At 40.3% G+C, this 20824-nt stretch overlaps 1 protein-coding gene across 4 annotated transcripts in view; it reads left to right on the top strand.

Moving 5' to 3' along the window:
• LOC113993801 (ankyrin repeat and sterile alpha motif domain-containing protein 1B-like) overlaps positions 1 to 20824 on the top strand; it is a 195472-nt gene that overhangs the window by 152161 nt on the left and 22487 nt on the right. For 2 of the 4 annotated variants that reach the window (XM_039387704.1, XM_039387707.1), the window contains 3 exons: positions 10316 to 10390; positions 15473 to 15601; positions 19438 to 19509. In XM_039387704.1, the coding sequence (XP_039243638.1) occupies positions 10316 to 10390; positions 15473 to 15601; positions 19438 to 19509 (276 nt within the window). The remainder of the gene's footprint in view (positions 1 to 10315; positions 10391 to 15472; positions 15602 to 19437; positions 19510 to 20824) is intronic. The other 2 variants (XM_039387705.1, XM_039387706.1) reach the window with 2 other exon arrangements.

Genomic DNA, 20824 nt, shown 5'->3' with positions numbered 1-20824 from the left:
TAAATTTATTTTTTGCAATATGCGCTTTGCTAAAATGAACTATATTTCCTTCAGTCTTTTCCCCCAAAGCTCCCTTGAAATTAAAGGTAAAATAATTGTTTCTAGAAAGTACAAGAGATCCAGCTGATTCTTAACATGAGCCTTCTGCTCCTTGTGTTTGTTTATTTGTTTTATTTTGTTTTGGTTTTTTTTATCTAGCAACTTTCTCCTTGCAGTTTGCCAGTTCCTTTGGCTTGTGTCAGATCAACAACTTCTGAACTGATACGAGGCCTGCTTTCCATCTAGAATACTTCTCACAAACACCGTGATCTAGAGGAATTATTGAAATTGCTTTGAGGATATTCTTTGTCTTAACCCTCTCTTTGCTAGGCTGTTTGCATGCTGCTGTGTGGATCTGCATGTTTACTGGATGCTATAGTACATAAACATGCATAAAGATGTCTTGTATGCTGTGATGCTGTGAATGTGGTTTTGATGTGTTCTTGGTGATGAGATTAATGGGTGTTTTTATGGCCTCAAAGAGAGAGGCCAACACAGTGTTGAGACCTTATTCATTGTATAGCTTTCATGAACTTGATTTTATTTCAAAAATGTTAGAATGAAGCTATTTTTAGCCTCAATTTAAAATCTAAAATCTGAAGATATTTTGATGAAATGGTGAGATTGGATGTTTCCATCTTTAGTATGACCTGTGTTTTCACTAAACTTTTACTAGGAGCCATCAAGCATGTTGATCTTTGCATCAATCAACCAGTGTTCGTTAAACAATGAGCACAGCAGTTTAAATCTGTTTTCCTTTGATCTGCTAGATGGGTTTAAAGAGTTCCCTAAACCATAATCAGATCTGATTGTAAGTAATACAACACTTTGTTTCCTGGAGGAAGCACTGATTTAAATTTACTTCATGTGGGTGGTTTTGTCTCAAGGCCAGCATTGTACCTTCATTCGCAGTTCCCTAGCAGACTGTTTGTGACCTAAGAGGGGAAAATCCTGATATAAACAATGAGTCTAACCAATTTAGATTCTCCACTGGAATAGATTTGGTCATCCAACCCTCCAGTTGGTCATCCAACTTTGAAAGTCTTTGATATCTGGTTGTATAAATCACAACTGCCAAAATAGTAATACAGAAGGTTGTGAGATGGCTTATTTTCCAAAAAAAGAAAAAAAAAGGAGAAAAAAAATGCAGAAAGGAATGAGTAGTCTGAGTCATCATTGACTGTGGATGTTGAATTCTGAGCCTGCAAACTGTAGGTTAGTATGATCAAATTAACGTGGTTTAAAATAGCTGAGGTTGTTCTTAAGATTGCCTAAACCTTTAAAATAGAAATTAAATCATACAGACCAATCCTGAGTTCTTTGGAACCAAAGTCAATAGGAGGAGTTCCATTGAAGGGGTTGGGCTCTTCATTCACCCCTGAAATGATTTGCAGGAAAGAACTTTAGGGATTGAAAGGAATCACAGCTAAGTTCATTAAAATACACCAGTTAAAATGTCACATCCTTAGGATTTGCAATTCTCTAGGCAGCAGAGAAGCTTTAGGTACTAGCTGCAAGCATATTGCAGACTGCCAGCCCCAAGGCTGTGACTATTTATTGCGCCAGCCAGTGACATATGGTGCTTTTAACCACCATGGTCCATAAGACCTCTTGCCATGATGTTCAGAGCACTGCACCCTGCCCCTAGCCAGGACCAAGGGTCAAAACCACCTTTCCTGTGGCAGGCAGGCAGGGAGGTGTGGGAATCACCCTGCCCACACAGAAGATGAGCTGGGACAGGCATCGCCGTGATGCTGATGCACACTCTCCCCATGTGCTGAACCTGCAGTGCACCCCGAGAGGGAAGAGGTCTGTCATTTTGGGAGGCAGTGGGCAAGTGCCTCTAGGGTTCTGGGGAAAGCTTCAGCCAGTGTCTGCCTCTGAGCTGTGGGCCGTATGGGGAGCGCCACAGTGGGCTTTGATGGAAGGAAGAGATCTTTTAAGGTCTCAGGGGGTTGGAAAAATTGTTCACAGGCAGGAGAAGTTCTTTCACAGGGATACTGAACTCAGACTTATTTTGAAAGCCTTTCTTGATTCTTCGGTCCCATGGTCTGAGGGCTCTTTTTTTTTTTTCCCTTCTTTTTTTTTTTCTTAAAACACAAGATAGCTTGTGTAATGTCGCTGTAATGACTGCATAGTAAGTTTAAGTTTGAAGTAAAGCAATCCTGATTGTTGGGATTCTGCATTTAACATTATTTTGTAAGATATAATAATTCATTGCCGGGTTAGGATTGATATACAGGGAACAATCATTTAAATGGATTTAGTACAATAGATCCTCTATCTACAGTAGAGGAAAAGTGTAGTAAAAACAAAGGACAGAATTAGTAAGGGCAGATTTATATTAAAATTTTGAAATAATGTTGCTTCTTTCTGAAATAATACCTTCAACTCAATAATATCTTCCAAATACTTCACAGATACTAATGCATTTGTATTTCCAGTGCACTGTGGGACTGTGTGGTTTAAAATCATGTTTTCCATTTTACAGCTAAGAAAACTGAGATATAGGGATGTTTCAGGTTGAGTAAGGTGACACGGAAGGTTTGAAGGAGCTGAAAATAAAGAACTCACCTTTAGTTTTGTAACTTTTAATCACAGTGTGAAATTTTTTTATTTACTTGTTTCCTGTTTGTTTTTCTGTCTCCTTCTTTGCTTTGGAAGGATTTAATGATTACTTTGAATGAAGGAAAACATGCTCAAGAGAATACCGTTGTGTAAAATGAGATTATCTAAGCAGCAATGAAGTATGGTTTTTATCAGTGGTTGAAATTACTCTTCAAATAACAGAATTCTTTACTAGTTGATTTACAAAGCAATAAATACAAAAATATCGTTGTCTAGATTCATTGTCTTTTTACTTCTAAGATTTCTTATTTGCATTTTTTTAAAAGCATAAAATAGTGGATGTTGTGAGGATAAATAGACAGCTATTTTAGAAACAAATATGTAAAATCCAAATAAAATGCTCTATGGTTCATATTTTAGGTACTTTTTGTTCAATATGGAAAGATGACTGAACTGCGATGACCTTGAATTTAACTTCAAAAGAAAAATGCTCAACTGAATCAATTGTATGGCATAGATGTTGCTAGCCGTTGTCTTTGTAATTCCCATAGATGTTAATGCCATAGACAGCTGTATCTTGAGCTGTAAATTTCAGCAAATTTTCAGTATTGTGTATTTCATAGAATCATAGAACCACAACTGGGTTGGAAGGAACCTTGAAGATCATCTAGTTCCAATGCCCCTGCCATGGGCAGGGACACCTTCCACTAGACCAAATTGCTCAGAGCCCCCGTCCAACTTAGCCTTGAACACTTCCATGGATGGGGCATCCACTACTTCTCTGGGCAATGGACAGGTAAACTGATAAAGACACTATAAAAAAAAATCTACCTAATTTCTGCTTGAATAGAAAGATAGAATTTTTTCATGAATGTTACAGAAGCTAACATTTAGGAACTGAAGTCATGTCATGTGGATTATACCTACATGCTGCTTCAGCATATGGAATTAAGGAAACTGCTTCTATATTCAGTATTAATGATCCAAACTAAAGCCATAAATACTACATCAAGAGGAGGACAGATGTTCTTAATTAATTTACTGTTTTTCACACTCAGTATTGTGAACTAGAGGCTCTACATTGAAAAGATCGTATGAAAACTGAAGTTTAATATCTAACATTTAAATTTTTGAGCTCCTAGAAAAAAGCTGTTCTTAGAGTTTGGGGTGCTCTTCTGTTTTTGTTGTTTGAGGGGGAGTGTTGGCAAAAATATAGATACGTGTACCTAATGTTCAGGGATTAAAGTCTCATAATCTTCCCTGGTGTTTGTCCAGAAGTTTATATCCTTTGTGCAAAGTTAAGAGGCTGTGGCACACTGGTAGATGGCAGTACCAGCAGAAGGGGTGTTGTCAATGAGAAGAAGCTTGGCTGCCCAGTGGGAGTCATGAAGCCAGAGCTGTGACTGTAAAGCTGCACCTCCACAAGCCAGTCAGTGCAGTTATAACCTTGACAAACTGAAGGCCCTCGGTCTGTCCTCCCTAGCAGGAGCCCAGCTCCTGGTCTGCTTGATCAAAATCGGTTGAGAACAGCTGCCTAAGGAAAAGATGACTATTGTGTGAAGGAGGGTGTTGGCTGGGTGAGAGAGAAGCGTACCTCTGTGATTAGACTTTTCTCATCAGAGAAGTAAGTGGAAACCATGGCTCTGTGTGGAGCAGGAGGTGGAGGTGTATGGGACCTACAGCACCCACCCTAGCACAGGAAGAGGCTTTGCTTCTCACCCTGACACAGACAGGAGAGGACAGTCTGCAGGCTTGCTGTGGTCCTGGGTCAGTTACCTCCTTCCCTGGGTGTGCTGGCCATGGCATGCACCTTCTTGTGAAACCTCACTGGGGGCACTGACTTGGAGCGTGGTGTTGCTGCTCACGCCTGTCATGCACTGCCTGCCTGCAAGAGAACCAGTCCAAAGAGGATGGTGATTTTCCGGAAATTTTCATGTGAAGCATTTTCAGGAGAAGCAAAAGAAATATACCAATGCAAAACATGTGACTCCTCTAATAAGTGGTATTTTGAGTTTCTGCTTCTCTAAAAGAAGTACAAATTTCACTCTCCATCTCTCAAGATCTTGTTTTTGAAGGAGGATTTGCAGTTATTCCTGCTGATAAGGCAAGCTCTCCCCAGAGCCTTGGGAACATTCAGGGAAGTAGCATCTATTTAGATGGCACAACTGCTCTCCCCTGGTCCTAAAACTTTTGGAGTTACAGTTACAAAAGTGACCAGACCCCATTGATCCAAGTTTCATTTGTTTCTTTCAGCTGTTGCACCTTAAAAGTTTGTTCACCATACCAAGACTGATTTTTCTGGGATTTAATCCAAAATTATCCTCATTTCTGGAGCTAGACTGAATTATAGTTAGCGAGTTAGATTATGCGCATCAGGGGAGTGGGGTTTGCTGCTGTTTCTCTCTCTCCCTCCTTGTGCCTCACTGGAGCTGCAGCACTGGGAGATGGGAGCAATTTTCTGAGGCTGGGTCCTGTGGTGAGACACAGAGGAGGAGGCAGCGGGGGAATAAGCCCAGAGGTTGCGTTCGGCAACTCCTCTTCTCCCTGTGCACCATCACTGCCATGTGGAAGTGTGAGAGGGCAACCTTGCTGAGGAGAGGTGGAAAAGGCAGCAGAAGATCAGGAGTCACCAACAACCTCTACTCAGACTAGCACAGGGCTGAATAAACTATTGGTGCCTACATTTTCCTAACCAGAGCTACGCCCTGGTGTTTTCTAGACTTCTGTTTGTTTTTGTCACTCTCTCCTGGACTCCCTCCTTACACTGCAGTGGCTAAAACTGGATGCCACCTCATGTGAGACCTCACTGGTGGCTGCCCCATATGGCTACTTTTATTAAATACCTGGGTTTTTTTATTTAGGAGAGGGAAATTCAGCAAAGGGCCACCAAGATGGTCGGGAGCTGAAGCAGTTGCCCTCCCAGGAGAGGCTGGACAACCAGGGCTGGCTGGAGAAGAGGTGGCTTTGGGTACTAAAACTGAAAGTGGAGAGACGCTGACTGGATGCCAAGAGAAATTTCCTCCCAATGCAGACAGGCAAGCAGGGGAACAAGTTGCTCACAGAGTCTGCCCAGTCTCTGTCCTCGATGGTTTTCAAGACTTGACTGGATGAAACCCCGAGCAATCTGGTCCCATCTCACAGCTGCTCCTGCCTTGAGCTGGAGTTGGAATGGAGCTCCCTTACAGCATGAATTATCTTGTGATTTATTTCCTTTTTCTTTTTAAAGACTGACCTTATCTAATTTGAGGTATACTGAAACTTTCAGATCTTTTTTGTCCTGTTGCAACCTAAATCACTCTGCTAATTTGTTTGCTATTTTATATCTGTATGTAATCCTACGTAATTTTATCTGACTTTCTGTAGCTCATTAGATCCATTTTCAGTTTTTACCACATTCTGAAAAGTCCCTCACTTCTGGATCCTCCTTAGCCTTGGCACTCCTTAAATACCAACTTAAATACCGATATTTATTCTCAAAAGGTGAATTTCAACTTCTTGTGCAACCACTGCATTTGATTCAGGCTAAGTTTGTGTATGGGAGTTGTTGATATGTTGTTGCATCAGTATCCAAGTCTTGTAGTACTTCTCCTTGATGCCGCTGATTTAACTGGCTAGTTTTCCAACAAAGAAGAAAATTTCATCTGAGATGATTCATACTGAGGAACCTCACTATAAACATCTTGAATTTTTCTTGGCTCATAGAAGCTGTCTTGGTAACACATGGCAGGCAATATTACACTTTTTCTTTGTTATTCTCGATAATGGATGCATAGATGTAAATATACGTGCATGCATACATATATTTCTGAGTGTTTATTTCAGATGGCCAGGAGTAATGGCAGAAGGTCATGAGAATTGGGGGATGGTGGCTGAATTTTGAAACAGTTTCTAGTCACTTGCTGGTCCCTGCAGTTGGGCTGCGTATAAGTTTCTGAGTCTTCCTTCTAACACATCTTAAATATTCTTTTAGCCCTTCTTTGGTCCTTTCAGTATTTTCTATGACTTTCAAGGATAATTGCTCCTAATTTAGGTAAATCCTTGACATCTCCTAAAGTGCCATCGAGTGAAATTCACTGAGCTGTAATGAATACTTCTGGACTCCTTCCACGCAGCTCCTGTTCCTCCTCTCCTTAGAAAGCATATAATTTCTATGAACAATCTTATGGTTTCTTTGTTTCTTGAGATTACCAACCAAGTTTTCCTCGTCTATGGGGAGGAAGCCTAAAGTTCTCCTTGGATAACTATTCACTTTGTGAGACTTTCTCCCTTCCTTTGCCCATCCTACCTGTCAGAGTCATGCCCCGCCATGACCAGATGGGGAAATCTCTTATGCATGGGACACCACAAAAATGGTATGATGGCAGTCTTGTTGTGATGTTACTTGTAAGCATTTATCTTTTGAGAAGTATTAAGATAATGGCAAGTTCGATACTAATGAGACAATAGCAGATGCTATTTCTTTGCTCATCTTTACCATATTACTTAGGAAAATATTCTTTGCTAAACTCTTTTTCACATAACCTTTGTGTCAGTGGTATTAGGTGCCCAAGAGTATTTGTGTTTGTTGTGGTAGAAGTGTATGCACAGATTGAATTTTTTACCTGTTTTTTGAGAGCATATGTTTTGGGAGCTGAAAATTGTGAGTGTTTGAAGCCTAATCTCCATTATTCCTCCTACTACCGAGTTTCTGGCCTCAGATACTCACTTAACCTTTTTCCTTTCCTTGGTTCTTTCTTCTTCAGCACAGGGATATGTAACTTTGAGTACTTCACCTGGGGATTTCATAATTCATTAAAAATTTTAAGCACTTTGAAGATATAAAATATGTATGTAGTAAATGCTAAATATTTTTACAATGGTGCAAGGAAAAGGTTGATTTCTGAATTTAAATTTGTTACCATCCATAAAATTAATGTTCCTTCTGTACTGCATTACAGTACCTCAGTCATTCAAACAATAATGAGTGCAAAACAGAGTCATGAGTTTTGCACTGCTGCCCTTCAGACTGGGCATTCATACACTTGTGGGAAATTCTGTTTCTGCTGGTCTGTTCGATTTATTGTTGATTTAATAAATCAAGTCACCGGTATTTAAAGATGATTTAGCTTAAGCCTAGATCCTCAAAACCTTTAATTCTGGGGGTAGGTCTGTCTGATGGGGGTAGTTCATTTGCACAGTTCTTGAAGCAGAGACCTGGACCCAAAACTTGCCTCTCATATGTGAGTGCTTCCAAACATCTTGGGCACTCTTCTTTCCCTAAAGAATTAATTAGAAGGACTTCCTGCCGTTTATAAAAGGGGTTGGAGACAGCCTGCCTTCTGCAGCTGTTTTAACCTGTGAAAGAGAAAGGTGAAATACATAGGTGTGAGTCCCCTCAGCCGGAGAAGGGCATGAAATCAAGAGTTCCCAGTTCCTGGGGAAAGTGCCCTAACCTCTGTGTCTTCATCTAGGAGAAGATGAGCTGGGGAGGGAGAGGCAGGATGGGTACTACTGGCACGTGTAAAAAAAATTTATTGTCTGCCCTCTTTTTAAATGGGGCAACTTAAAGGCTGTGCTCACATTTACTACGGTGTTGTGTTACCTGTCCCTGAGTTAGCACCCAAGCAGCCGACAGATGTACCCGATGTATTTATGGCTTTAGGTGCCGCAGCACGGCAGGACTGCTATGGCAGCTCTGCTGGGAGACCCCCGCACGCCACTGCTGCTCCAGCTCACGGCTGATCTGGCTGAGGCCCCACACCAATCCTTAAAGGCAAGGCCTTGAGAGGGGCAGGATTTAAGGACACACTTTTGTCTTAGGAATATCAAGATGGTGAGAAGCAGCTGCACAATGTGATGGCATCATGGCAACTCCATGCCAGTGCTGGGAAGAAATAAAACATCTGCCAACATACAGTACCCTGCTGCCTTACCTTGCTGCTTTCAGGACCTCAGTGAGTGTGTCCAGATAGCACTGCAATAAGTCTTCTTGATTACCAGATGCTTGAGTATGCTTCATCTGGCATGGAAATGCCTTCTGTTTACTCTTCTCTTGAAAAGTGGAGGCACAAGCTTCTGCCATGGATTCCTATTCAGGAATCTTCTCGTCCCTAGGCAAACAAAGGTAGGCATCCCAGCAATGAGCATGGCCAGAGCATCCAGAAGTCAGTTTGCTTGACATACACAAAAAAATGTCATTAGTACCAACTAGTGCACTGTTCTAATGATGGCACAGCAGAAGTAGCTGCAGCAGTGTTTGCTGGTGACCTTGCACTGAGACTATTTGTTCATCACGTGGTGGAGGACTGTTTTGTAGCAAGTTGCAGAAGATGGGGAAAAAGACTGAGCAAAAATCAAAGTTTTTATTATCTAATGCTATCAAAATGTAGAGCCCTGCACCTCACAAAGGAGAAGCAAATAACTTCAAAAGCAAGATGAGGGAGGTGAAATTAACCAGATACATGAAAGTTTAAGAATTACTAAAGCTGGAGGAAGGGATTTGTGCTCATGCATTTCAGATCATGAAGGAAATAAGGGACTATTAACAACATTAGGCAGCCACCAGTCTGTCTGGCAGTGCTTTGTAGTCAGTCCGGAGGATGCCAGGCTTCCCTGGCGGTAACCAGAAGTGATAACCTAGTCTGTCACCAGCCAGGCAGCCAGGTTGCCAGCTACAAAAGGTAAGAGCAAGAGCCATGTTTTAAGAAGAGTTGCACTTTTTTGGGTTGTTTTGAGCATTGGTGCTAGATTCCTGCTGCCACTGCTGACAAGAACCAGCAATGCACATTCCCGCTGTTGTTAAATTACTTATATATTAATTGCTATCTATTCTGGATACTGCAGTTGCATTTTTCATGTCTGTTGATTGCTTTTTGTTGCTGCCTGCTGAAGATAGCGTGGGCAGATTCTACGTCTGATGCTTTGTTTTAGTTGCCTGGCTACTGTAAAATGTTATCTTAGCGTTTGCTGAGGTGCCACAGATGCTTTCTTGATGAGTGTCCAAACAAGGAAATATATAAAAGATGCTGGTTGAATGCCATGCTTGCCTGTTGCTTTTGCTAGAGATGCTACAGTATGCTGACTTTGCTTTGCTATTACAGACTCTGTACAATAATGTAGAAGGTAGACTGAAACCTTTCATTTATGCTTTGGGGTCATGGTCAATACCAAAGGTAATATTATCTGTATCTTTGAATGCAAAGGACTCGTTGTTGGAAGGAGATGGTGGGCAGCTGCTTCACTTGATTGCAATGCATTCTTTTCTGGTAATTGTTACAGAGAAAACATATTTTTTCTGTTGATTGTCTTGCCAGATTTTTCTCTTCCTCTACCTGTGAAAGTCTCCAACAGAGAGAGATTTAAGTCTCAAAACTTAATCAGGATGTTGACTTCAGACTTCTTCCCTGCCAAAACCTGAAAGTAACCAGTATTTCTTCTGCTCTCTGTGTTTTCTGTTAATGCCTGCATAACTTTATCTCACAAGCATTTCTGACTAAATTGTTTTCTTGTACTCACAGTCGGAAACCTCTTCTAGAGTCTCTGAATAAGCTATGCGTCTTTCCAGCCAGTCCAAAAATATTTTGTCAGCAAATAAATAAAATTACATTTAACAGCTATTTTACTTCCTTCTTTAATATTATTGCAAGCCTTTTCTTAATTATTCTTGCCTTTTGGCAGTTGCAGTGCATTAATATTTACAAGATGAGATACAGTTTTCTGTTTATATTAGCAGTCTTCGGTCTGTGAGATCTGGACCAACCAGAATGCAGGATATCCTTTCTCATCGATTCATCAGGTTCATAATGTAAGATACAGTAATAAATGGCTATGTTGTCATTCTTTGGATGTACAGTCTGTTGCCTTGGTGTTATCTACGGGTGTCATGTCGCTGAAATGGTAACAAAAGTTCGTAACTTGTCTGCCCTCCTTGGGGATTATGTGTGCGCACATCCGTGTGTCGTGCCATGTGGTTAGCGTATGTTGGCTGTATGGTGTACATACATACAGGACGTGGGGGCATTGCCAGCAGCAGTCTCGCTCAGGGGGAGCTTTGACTTCTGTTCCTGATGTTTTCGTTCACTCACTTTTCCAAAGCGGGAAACCGTGTAAACAGCTCGGTTTGCACAGTTTCACCCCCACGGTGTGTTGTGCTGCCCTTTCTGTGTCAGCCCGTAGGCTTTGCCCAGCTGAGGTACACGCTGTGTTTACAGAGTCACCTTTGGGGGAATTAGAGGTAATGCTGATGGTGCCCTGAGTTTTTATCGCTTCTGTGACAGTCACAAAGGCTGTGCATGTGATCCTGGTGATCCATATTGCAGTGTGGTAAGGATGACAGCCTGTTGTTCAGCAGAGTATTTCAGAGGAGCTGTAGATTTCTCCTGATTTTTGCCATGCCTCCTTGGAACATTTCTGCCAAAGAGGGAACGTTTTGGCTACCAAGCTTTAGAAGTTTTTAAAATCTACGTACACCATAAACCTGTTCCCATTATTTCAAGAGCCAAAAATATAAAGAGCTTAAAAAATTCCTCCCGGTCTAGGAATTAAAACATAAGGAAACAATGAGGATTTGACTGGTCTGCAGAGCATTTAAAATTTTTACAGGGAGAAAATTATTAATTTTTCAGCCAGAAGTGTTGTATCCATGCGTGCTCCAATTTGTTGTTGTCATGGTGACTAATGCATGTTACCATAACCAGGCATGAAAAAAACAGGTGAAAAGTTATAAGATATGGTTCTTGTTAAAAATAACTACATTCAAACCACTCAAACTCAGGCTTTTTTGGTTTTTTCTTCCTTGAAGCATGGAGGGGTTTTAACTTGACATTTTTATAAAAAGACGAGGGAGGTGTTAGATTTTTATAAAATTGTACTGAGGTTACTTCTTATCTGTGACTACCTCTGCATCCAGGTGCCTTCAATATGAGTCAAATATGCTTCTCAGAAAATGGGATGAGATAGGAAAATGTGCAACGACTGTAAAAAACTAAAAATATTTAATAGTTGTGATCTGCCTCTGTAGCTCATTTGACATCAAGCATCTGACCCTTTGTAAAGCACATCTGCTGATTTTCAGGGTTAGAAAGCACTGCAAGAGCACAAGATATTGGTCTTTAAGGTTGTCCCTGTAAAAGGATTGAATCCTTACCACTCTGGCACCTGACTTGAGACCATTTTCTGATTATAAATTCTTTATCTGCAAATGTGGAGCAAAAAATATTCTTTTTCAAGTTGGGAGAGGCCAAAGAGAGGAAAGGTGCTGGTTAAAGGCAAGGGGACATTAGAATACTAAAACACAAGGAATACAGCAAAAACCATGTGATAAATTGCACAGCTGTCTGATGAGCTGTAAAGTTAGATGAGGAATAAATTATCTCTTGCCTTTCTACTTCATCAGAGAGATAAAAATCTCCATCTATATATTGTGTGATAAAAAATACATAAGCTTAAATGTTTGATTATTTCTTATAATTGCAAATTAAATATTCAAACCAGAAAATCCTTATCCTAGCATATCTAGGTTTAAAATTTAAATCAAACATTATAGTTGGTCTTGCATGGCAATTTCTGAACATTTCTGTACTGCTTGAAAGTGTATTAGGTGAAGGACCTGAATCTCAATACATCACCCATGAATTGTTCCACATCAATTCCTTGGAGTTAGGACTACTAGTAATTTATATTTTTCTATCCCAGACTTGAGCCTTGTTGTTTCAAGTCTTCTCTAGGTCAAAGATGGTCCTGTTTTGTATTTTGCCTGAAGTCAACTGCCATCATGATATCCTAAATCTCAGAATTTCAGAATCTGACTAGACTCAGTCAGCTGAGGAGCTCCCATTTTTTCTGTTGAGGTTTTTAGACATAGTTTTTTTAATGTATTCAGCTATCTCAATCTTGTTTAAAAGCTTTTCTTCCCTGAAAAAAAAAATCTATACCTATGATGTTTAATTTTATGCAACTTTTCTTAGTAGCTGCTCCCTCTACAAGACATGCTGAAATACATGAAAGCTCTCCAGGTGCAGTGGTCTGTCGGGAACAGCAGAAATCCTGTATCCCTGCATTCCTCTAACCTCAGCTCTATTGCCTGTTTAGAACAGAGAAAAGTATGGAAATCTTGGCAATTCGGTTTTGTCTAATTTAAAAGGAGTGGGTACTAGGATGATTATAGAGCAATTAATGGATACAAACAAGTGGTCTCCACACAGTCCCTCTCCAAGTGTCTCATACACTAGTTTTATTAGCCTAGTTGAAGATTATTTCTCATTTCCTCGTGATTATTTTTTCCTTTATAAAATTGAACCAAAACAAGAGGTTATCACTGTTCCTCTTTTGCTGCCCTTTTATTTACAGACAGAAGAAATGCATTTCTCCATGCTTTTCACACTATCTGTGCAAAAGGGAGACAAACTGTAGAATTATGTACTCATTTTATTCCTTACTTACTCCTTACTCCCTGCTTAATTTGTCCATACCATCCCTTTTCTGCATGTAGGGAAGCCACCTGCTGAGCAGTGCAACAGGAGGGTTTGGAGCACTACCCCCGGTCACTTGTTCAGTAGAACATGGCACAGCCATCCCCGTGCTTCCTTAGTGAAGAGACCACTGGTCAAAAGATGTACTTTTGTAGCTTTTCTGTCCTAAATCTACTCGTGTTCCATCATAGTAGCCTTTTGCTAAATGGATAGGATCTATCTCCCAAGCAGAATATACCACCTAAGGAGTCTTTCTGCTGTGCCTTTTGCAAACAGACGCGTCTATCTGGTATCGGCCTTATTAGCCACCAGCGTACTTGTAACAAACGTGGATAGAGCCTTTCCCAAATCTTCGTTTGTGAAGCCTAGCCATGATGACCTCCCAAGCTCTGCTTCCTTACACAGAACATGCAGGAGTGTATCTTTATTAGGGAAAAAAAAAAGGACTATTTCAAGTGGTCTGTTAGCTGTGGCCTTGAACAGTTCATAAGAGACAGCTGAGCACGCTGTGAGGATTTGTGATGGGTGCAATCCATCTTCTCTTGTTGTCAAAGACAGACTCCACTAATAACAAGGATGCAGATCCTTGCCCATTGTAATATGATGGAAACCTTATTTTATAAGGAAAACTGCTTCTTAAAGAAATCAACCTCCCACTTCAGATTAAATATGATAGAAGGTTTTTGTACTTGCGAAAAATTGGAGCAATTGCTTCTGCTGCTTTTTTTTCAAAATCTAAGGCTGAAGTCATACCCATGGCATATAGGCAACTTAACTGGGCAAGACAGAAATTACACTACTGTGTAATTGGTAGATGTGCTAATGGTGTCAATAGTAACTAGGTTCGACTTGCTTGACGTTACCATATTGGCAGGGTAATGTTGATGTTTCTAGATTTATCTATTGCTTTTCATTGCAGAGCTGTGCAAATGCGTGTCATTTTGTTATTTTGTGAAAATAACATGAAAATGATGTACTTGTTTTGTTTACTCTGTCCTGATTTAATTAGTAAGATGTGATAGTTTGCCAGACTTTGAATGTCTTCGGTAAGATTTTTTTCGTGTGTTTTTGATGCATAACTTCTTTTTGCTATAAAAGTCTGAGCTTCCAGCCATATTCTGTGTGAAATACTGATGATAATTCCTTGCCATCTTCAATACATATTTTAACAATATGACATGGATAGAAAATATGCAGATAAGTGCAGGTAAAGAAAGTAGTAGTGTAACCCAAATTGAAATAATCATATAGGAAAGCATTAAACAGTTTGAGAGAAAATGAGCAGGGAAAGAAGGAGAATCAGGAAGGAGAAATGTGGTTGCAAAAAGACAGAGTGGGAAGAAGAGAGCAATTCAGAGGTAGTCCAGACAAGACAGAATAGGATAGAAGTGGGACTGGTGGCAGAGGGAAGAGGGGTTGGGAAGAGAAGAAGGAGTCCATTCACGGGTCATTTTCAGTTAAAGTGAGCTGATGCTTTGGCAGCATCCCTGGTGTTGAGGATGTGGGCACATGTGAACGAAAAGTAGGAGAGATCACAGTTGAAAGCTAAATAGTCTCAGAATAATAATTATTTTTTGCATGGGCTTGCAAGATAGAAGGAGCCCCTATAATAATAAAGCCATGACTAAAAACACACAATGGCAGGTGAGACCCAGACCAGCACTACCAGGCTGGGGACATACCTGTACTGACGCCTGCATTGGCTCTATTGGAAGGGAGAAGAGTGTGCTGCAAAGGGATTTGGCAGCAAACTGCAGTCTTACCTGTGTTCTCTGAGGGCTTTGAGGAAAGAGAGGAGATGACAGCTCAGGAAGGCAATCGCCTGTATCAGTGAGAATCGTGAATGTGGAAGGGCAATGTTACTATCTCCACAATGAGGCATCAAGAGGTGGTGATCAAAGTAAATATTCATAAAGAGATTAAAGAATGCCTCATATTTTTGAAGAACATATAATAAGTCTTCAAAGCAAAGTCTCAGTTATTTAGCCATCTAGGAAAGTTAATTATCAGTTATATGTGCCGGATAATGGAAGACTTATTAACTGTGCAGAAAAGCTTGTAAAACACATAGCAGAATTTGTGAAAGGCATTTTCGTGCATATCATGATTTTTTTCAAGTGCTCTCATCCTCATATATGTATTGTAAACACTTATTTTAAGGAACATTTCCGGTGCCTAATGATTTTATTCTCAAAGCAAATAGATTTAATTAAAGCCTCATTAAACACTACAGTAGATGATTTTGGATTATAAATTAAATCATGAAAAATATTGTAGCAGTTGTGTTCCCTTATTTTAGTAACATGGCTCTATGTGTAGAAAATAAATTCTTGTTAATTGAGCACAACAGTGGAGGTCTATTTTGTAGCTAATTTGCCTGCACATACTCTAATATCTTGAACAACTGTGATTTTCAGACAGGAGACTGGGGAGAGCCTTCAATTACCTTGCGACCTCCAAATGAAGCCACAGCATCAACGCCTGTACAATATTGGCAACATCATCCAGAGAAACTCATCTTCCAGTCATGTGATTATAAAGCATTTGTAAGTGTTGATAAATTTTAGTGGTTTGATTTGGGGTAGATATGTTAATCTTGGATTTTGATAGGCTGTTGTGTTTTACTTCCATTTATAATATTTTTTCAGTCACTTTTAGTGAGACAGGGCACTTTTTCTGAAAAACTCGAATTGTAATAAATGAGAAACAAGGATGCACAGTACTTTTTGCTATGAATTTTGTGATATATTGCAGTCTATGTAGCAATAATGTTAGAGAATGGACACTGAGTAAGTGGTGAAGTGTAGAAGTGACAGTGAGAGCAAACATCCCTACTTCTCATCTGTCACAAATCCCTGTCTAGTAGTTATGGAAGAATAATAAAGCATAGTATGGGATGATCCTCACGCCTACCTCAATGCTGTGTTCAGAGTAGTTAAATTAAGTGTTGCCTTGCCTGAATTTTATAGATTTGGTTTTGGGGAAGGGAGATAGGGAAGATGGAGATCAGGATCCTGAAGCAGTGTTTTCCATCTCTGGGACAAGAACACATTCAGACCCCTGCCATACTGTTGGCTGCTTGAAGTACCAGTAGCAGTCAGTTCCATCAGGGCAGGGCATGTTTATTTTTACCTGCCTCTAGCTGCAGCTGATGACCACTTCCTATCCCTGGAGAAACAGAGCTTCCTTCTACAGCTAAAGACAATTAGTGTTTTATGTCTGTTATAAATGCATGTGGAGGAGAGAAAGGTCTCCTGCAGCACAGAAAGTAATTTTTTTTTTAGTTAAAAACTGAAATCTTGAGTTCCCTGGGCAGGAGGACTGGAACTTCTGGGGATCTGAAGAGGTGCCTCAGCTCACCTCTTTAAATGCTAACATTTCCCCCTCCAACTTTGCTGAAAAGCGTTATTAAAGTTGCTGAAGGGGCTTGCCAGACCACTGTGTGTCCTCTTTGGAGGTGGCCCTAATGAAATATGGCTGACCTACTGTACAAAGGAAAGGGGCTCAGTAGTTGCAGTGCCTTTAACATAATAGCTAAGGGTTAACCCCTGTTCCAGGACATGGTGTTGAGATCCTCTTCACTTGAAGGGGCTAAGATCTCTAGAGCTTTTTAGGATAATGCTCTGTTTATCAAATACAACTGTATTTTGGGGGAGAGTTGGAGGCTGCTGCACCTCTTTTAAAGCATATCTGGAAAGGTAGGAATTAGAGACTAAACACAGGTGAGACAGAGCCTGGCTCTCACTGAGCAAGGGCAGAAGGGGTGTTACAGGGCTGTCTCACTGGAGTACATCTGTATCTTCCATCAGACCTTCATTGGGTAGAAATTGCTGTGAATGTAGTGACTGTCCTTGGACAGTAACTAGAACCTCTGCCTTCCTCAGCAAGTCAAGGTCAAAGACCAGCTCACCTACTATTCAAAACCTCCTTGCTCACCTCAAATTGAAAAGGAAGCTTCTAGTTCTTTAAATATTTTTCCTAGTTTTCAATAAAGTGAGCGTGAGTGCCTTTTATCTTATTGCATGATCCAGCATGTCACCCTTGTAATAGATTGGAAGGCATATGGATCATTAGAGAAATGAAGTTGAAATGACCATGAATATCTAAGTTACTGGTGATTAAGGAAACACCTTCCTTTCCAAAGGACCATGCATCACTGCTTTGTTTCAGCTCGCTGAGCTGTATTGACCTGAGCCTTATAGAGTAAAACCCTGGCCTGGTGCAGCTTTCACTGTATGCCACATCCCTCAGTTAAACTGTTGGATGTTCTCTGCAGTGCTCCCGTGTGCTCTCAGTATTTGAGAAGGAACATTTCCAAAAGCACAGCAAGTCAAAGGGAAGCAATATTCCCTCCTAGAGTTTTAGATTTTTCTGACAACTAAATTGGACGGTACCTCTGTGATTTGTTTGTCTATTCCACAGTCCTTCCTGGGAAGCATTTCTGAATGCCTTCAGCTGAGACTTTTTGCTGCTGTGCAGATGGGACAGGAGCTGCCCACCTCTTCTCTTTCTTCCTCTTGTTCTGTCGTGGGCTCAAAGCACTGATTTTTTTACCCTGGTGCCTGACAAACTGGTATCTTTCAAGGAAAAAATAATTTGTTGTACTGTGGTCCATAAAAAAATAAGAAAATTTAAAAATATTGAAGAAATTAATTGCAACCTGCACAGGATGCCAAAAGTGTCAGACAGCAGGATCCAGAAAAGAATACAGTTCAACTCAATACATTTTTAATTTTCTAATTTTTGAGTTTGCTTTACATTTATTGTTTTTCTTCAAGGGCAATATCAAGCTGTCCCACCGAATTAATGCCCAAAGCCCTATTCACGTCACCATCGAGCCCCCAGCTGGACTCACAGCTGCTTGGTTTATGAATCTTTTACATCTGCAGTCCTCCAAGAATGCCCTTCATTCATTCCTTTCTGTATGTGCTTGTCTGGTAGTGTTGGTGTTGCTCACTGTTCCATCTATAATGCCCTATAAAGTGTTTCTCACTAATTGACATGTTGGCTACTGTCTACATTGAAATATTTATGCATTTTCTTGCAGGTCAGAGACTCCTGCAGTACACAGTGTGAAGTGAAGGCTTTAAAGAAAATATCTCAGTTTAGGTCAGGAGACCGGAGAATTGAACCAGTACATTCTCTGTTCAGTTCCAGCTTGAGTTCAGCTGTAACTGAAGTTCTTTTTGATAGGTTCTTGTCTAAGCTGAAGCTGGTTCACTAACTGGTTGGGTCAGTTTAGGCTGTTTCCAAGGGGAGTCAGTGTGGTAGAATGAAAAAGGTCAGGCAGTGATGATGGTCTGCAGCATCCTCTGGGAAAAGGCTCCTGCCTACAGTGGCTTCTCTTCAGCTCCTGTGTTGCCTCACTTAGGACTGGAGACTTGGGAGAAGCCATGGCCTTGTGCTGCAGTGAGGATACAGAGAGAGACGTCTCTGTGCCTGGGGAGGAGCAGGTGAGGGGTGACTTGCTGTCCTCTCTCCTCAGTTAAACCCGACTTGCATGTGACATCATACAGAAACACAGAAACATCCCGTTTGCACCATCCAAACGTGGCATAGAGGAGTACTGAGACCCCAGAGGAACAAATCCAGAGGAGCAGAGCCTGCTGCCAGGGTGCAGGAGGACTCAAACTGCATGCGCCAGCAAGTGAAAAAGTGAGGGAAAGGCCTGTAGGAAGGGACCTGTTTTGGTGAGGCACTCACTGCCCTCGGAGAGGAGCAGGCTGCTCTGAGGGCATGGAGGCTTTCAGTGAGCTGAGCCAGGACACAGCACCCTTCTGCTTCCTCTCACCCAGCCCTCCTCCAGATCAGTAAAGGCTTTAAAATAATAGTTCAGGGTCAGCCTTTCCTTAGGAAGAAATAATGGTCTAAGCTAGTCTTAGTATAGATTTATTTTCTGTTTGCTGACGTCGGGCTCTGCTATTTGTGCGTAAATTAGTTACAGATTGAGTATGGTGAGGTTAAGATTGCTGCTGCCCTTCACATCCACGTGATTGCACACATAACAATAGGAGATCAGCACATGGCAGCTAAAAAAAAGCAGATTCTCTGTTTTTTAATCAAATGGCTTTTTTTAAGATGGATTCTGTAGTACTTCCTCATTGTTTGAGTGACTAAAGCTAGGAGACTTTCAGATATTGTTTCAAAAGACACGAGCTGATTCAATACACTTGTTGCTGTGCATTCTTGTTTTGTAGGTTGATTAATACATTGGTTTAAATGATTTATCAAAGAACTGCAGAGTAAAGAAACTCTAAAGTAATATATTAATATATTAAGACTGCTACAAGTAGGCTTTTTAAAGCATTTTTAGTGCATTTCTGCAGATGTTTGTCTGTTCTGGAATTTGAGTTAAAGTAAGTTCAATGGATTTTTGTTTTAGTATTTAGGTTCTATGCTGGTAAAAGAGTTAAGAGGCACAGAGTCAACACAGGATGCATGTGCAAAGATGAGGGTAAGTTTGTAAACCTACTTCTTTCTATATCATAATAGTATTAAATAACATCAATCTGCGGTTGGTTGTACTGTGCCCTTTTTACTTTTATAATGTACTGTTACCCATTTCTTTTCCTTGCATTTACAGTGGTATTCAATAGGAAATCTGTTCTGCATTACATCTTAATTTTGTACTATGAAAATTTAAAGGTAGATTTTTCTTTTGCATGTGGTATCTAACAAAAAACCCCAAATGTATGCATTTTGTTTTCTCGTGAATCTTTCAGTATGTTTCAAAGTACTGTCCACACACTTTAAACGTGCCCATACCAAATTGATTTTATAAACAGAATTTATAGCTTTTATATGGTAATCTAAATTTAATTTTCTATGTGAAAATATGTACTAATAAATATATTAACATGTTATCAAAGCTTTTTTTTATGCATGGTAAATCCAACAGTCACATAGTCCTATGGATGCTTTTAGTCATATGAGTGTTTCCACTAAATATGTGTTACTTACATACTTTTTGATTGAAGGGTAAAATGGGATCTGTCAGTCTCACCTGATGGTGGAAAAGCACTTAGGTTTCTTTCAGACTGTTAAGAATATGTTTTCCCATGGCTCTTTGTCCTGATACTGGTTTGTAGAAAATTGCAACAAGGCTCGGTCTATCTCCAAGAAACATACCACTGCTGGAAACTCAAAACAAGGCATGACCTGATTTATTCCCAACTGTAGTTGTAATAAGAATGAACTGGTTCATAGCCATGGTGAACATATCATGGTCTGGCATGATTAATTAATGAAGAATGTAATTGTTTGCTAATCTACCAAACATGTACAATTATACAGATGAATGAGCTAAATTTTTTCTTCTGTGTATCGTAAGTTTTGTATGCAAGATGTCTCTGAGCATGAGACGTGGCATTCAGATCAGTTAGAAAGCTGGAAGATGTGTAAAATTCATGCAATCGGACAACCATTTCCTACTGGTTACATATCTGCAGCACACAGACTTTTATACAAGCTGTTTTAGCTAAGGGCTTGCAGTAATTCATGCTTACTAGATTGCCTAAAGACCTGAGGCTTTTCAGATAATTACATGCTAATCATTCCGTACCTGGACTTAAACTCTTCTAAAAAAACCCCAACAACTTGACACAGGGGGATCTACAATCAAATATACTTGTTCTGGGGAATTAATTGAGGCTGCAAGCGTACTATCTTCCAATCCAGTTTTCAAACTGTCAGGCTTAGCAGTTCTATTTTTTAGGCATATGCCTGCACAGATCTTAGGACAGAATTTGACACCATAGTAGCATGTGACA

This window comes from Pipra filicauda, unplaced genomic scaffold, assembly GCF_003945595.2.
Source record: "Pipra filicauda isolate LSUMZ 115617 unplaced genomic scaffold, ASM394559v2 scaffold583_size265894_pilon, whole genome shotgun sequence".
In the NCBI taxonomy this organism is placed as follows: Eukaryota; Metazoa; Chordata; class Aves; order Passeriformes; family Pipridae; genus Pipra; species Pipra filicauda.
Note: the sequence above shows the minus strand (reverse complement) of the source record. Positions and strands in the feature narration are given on the sequence as shown.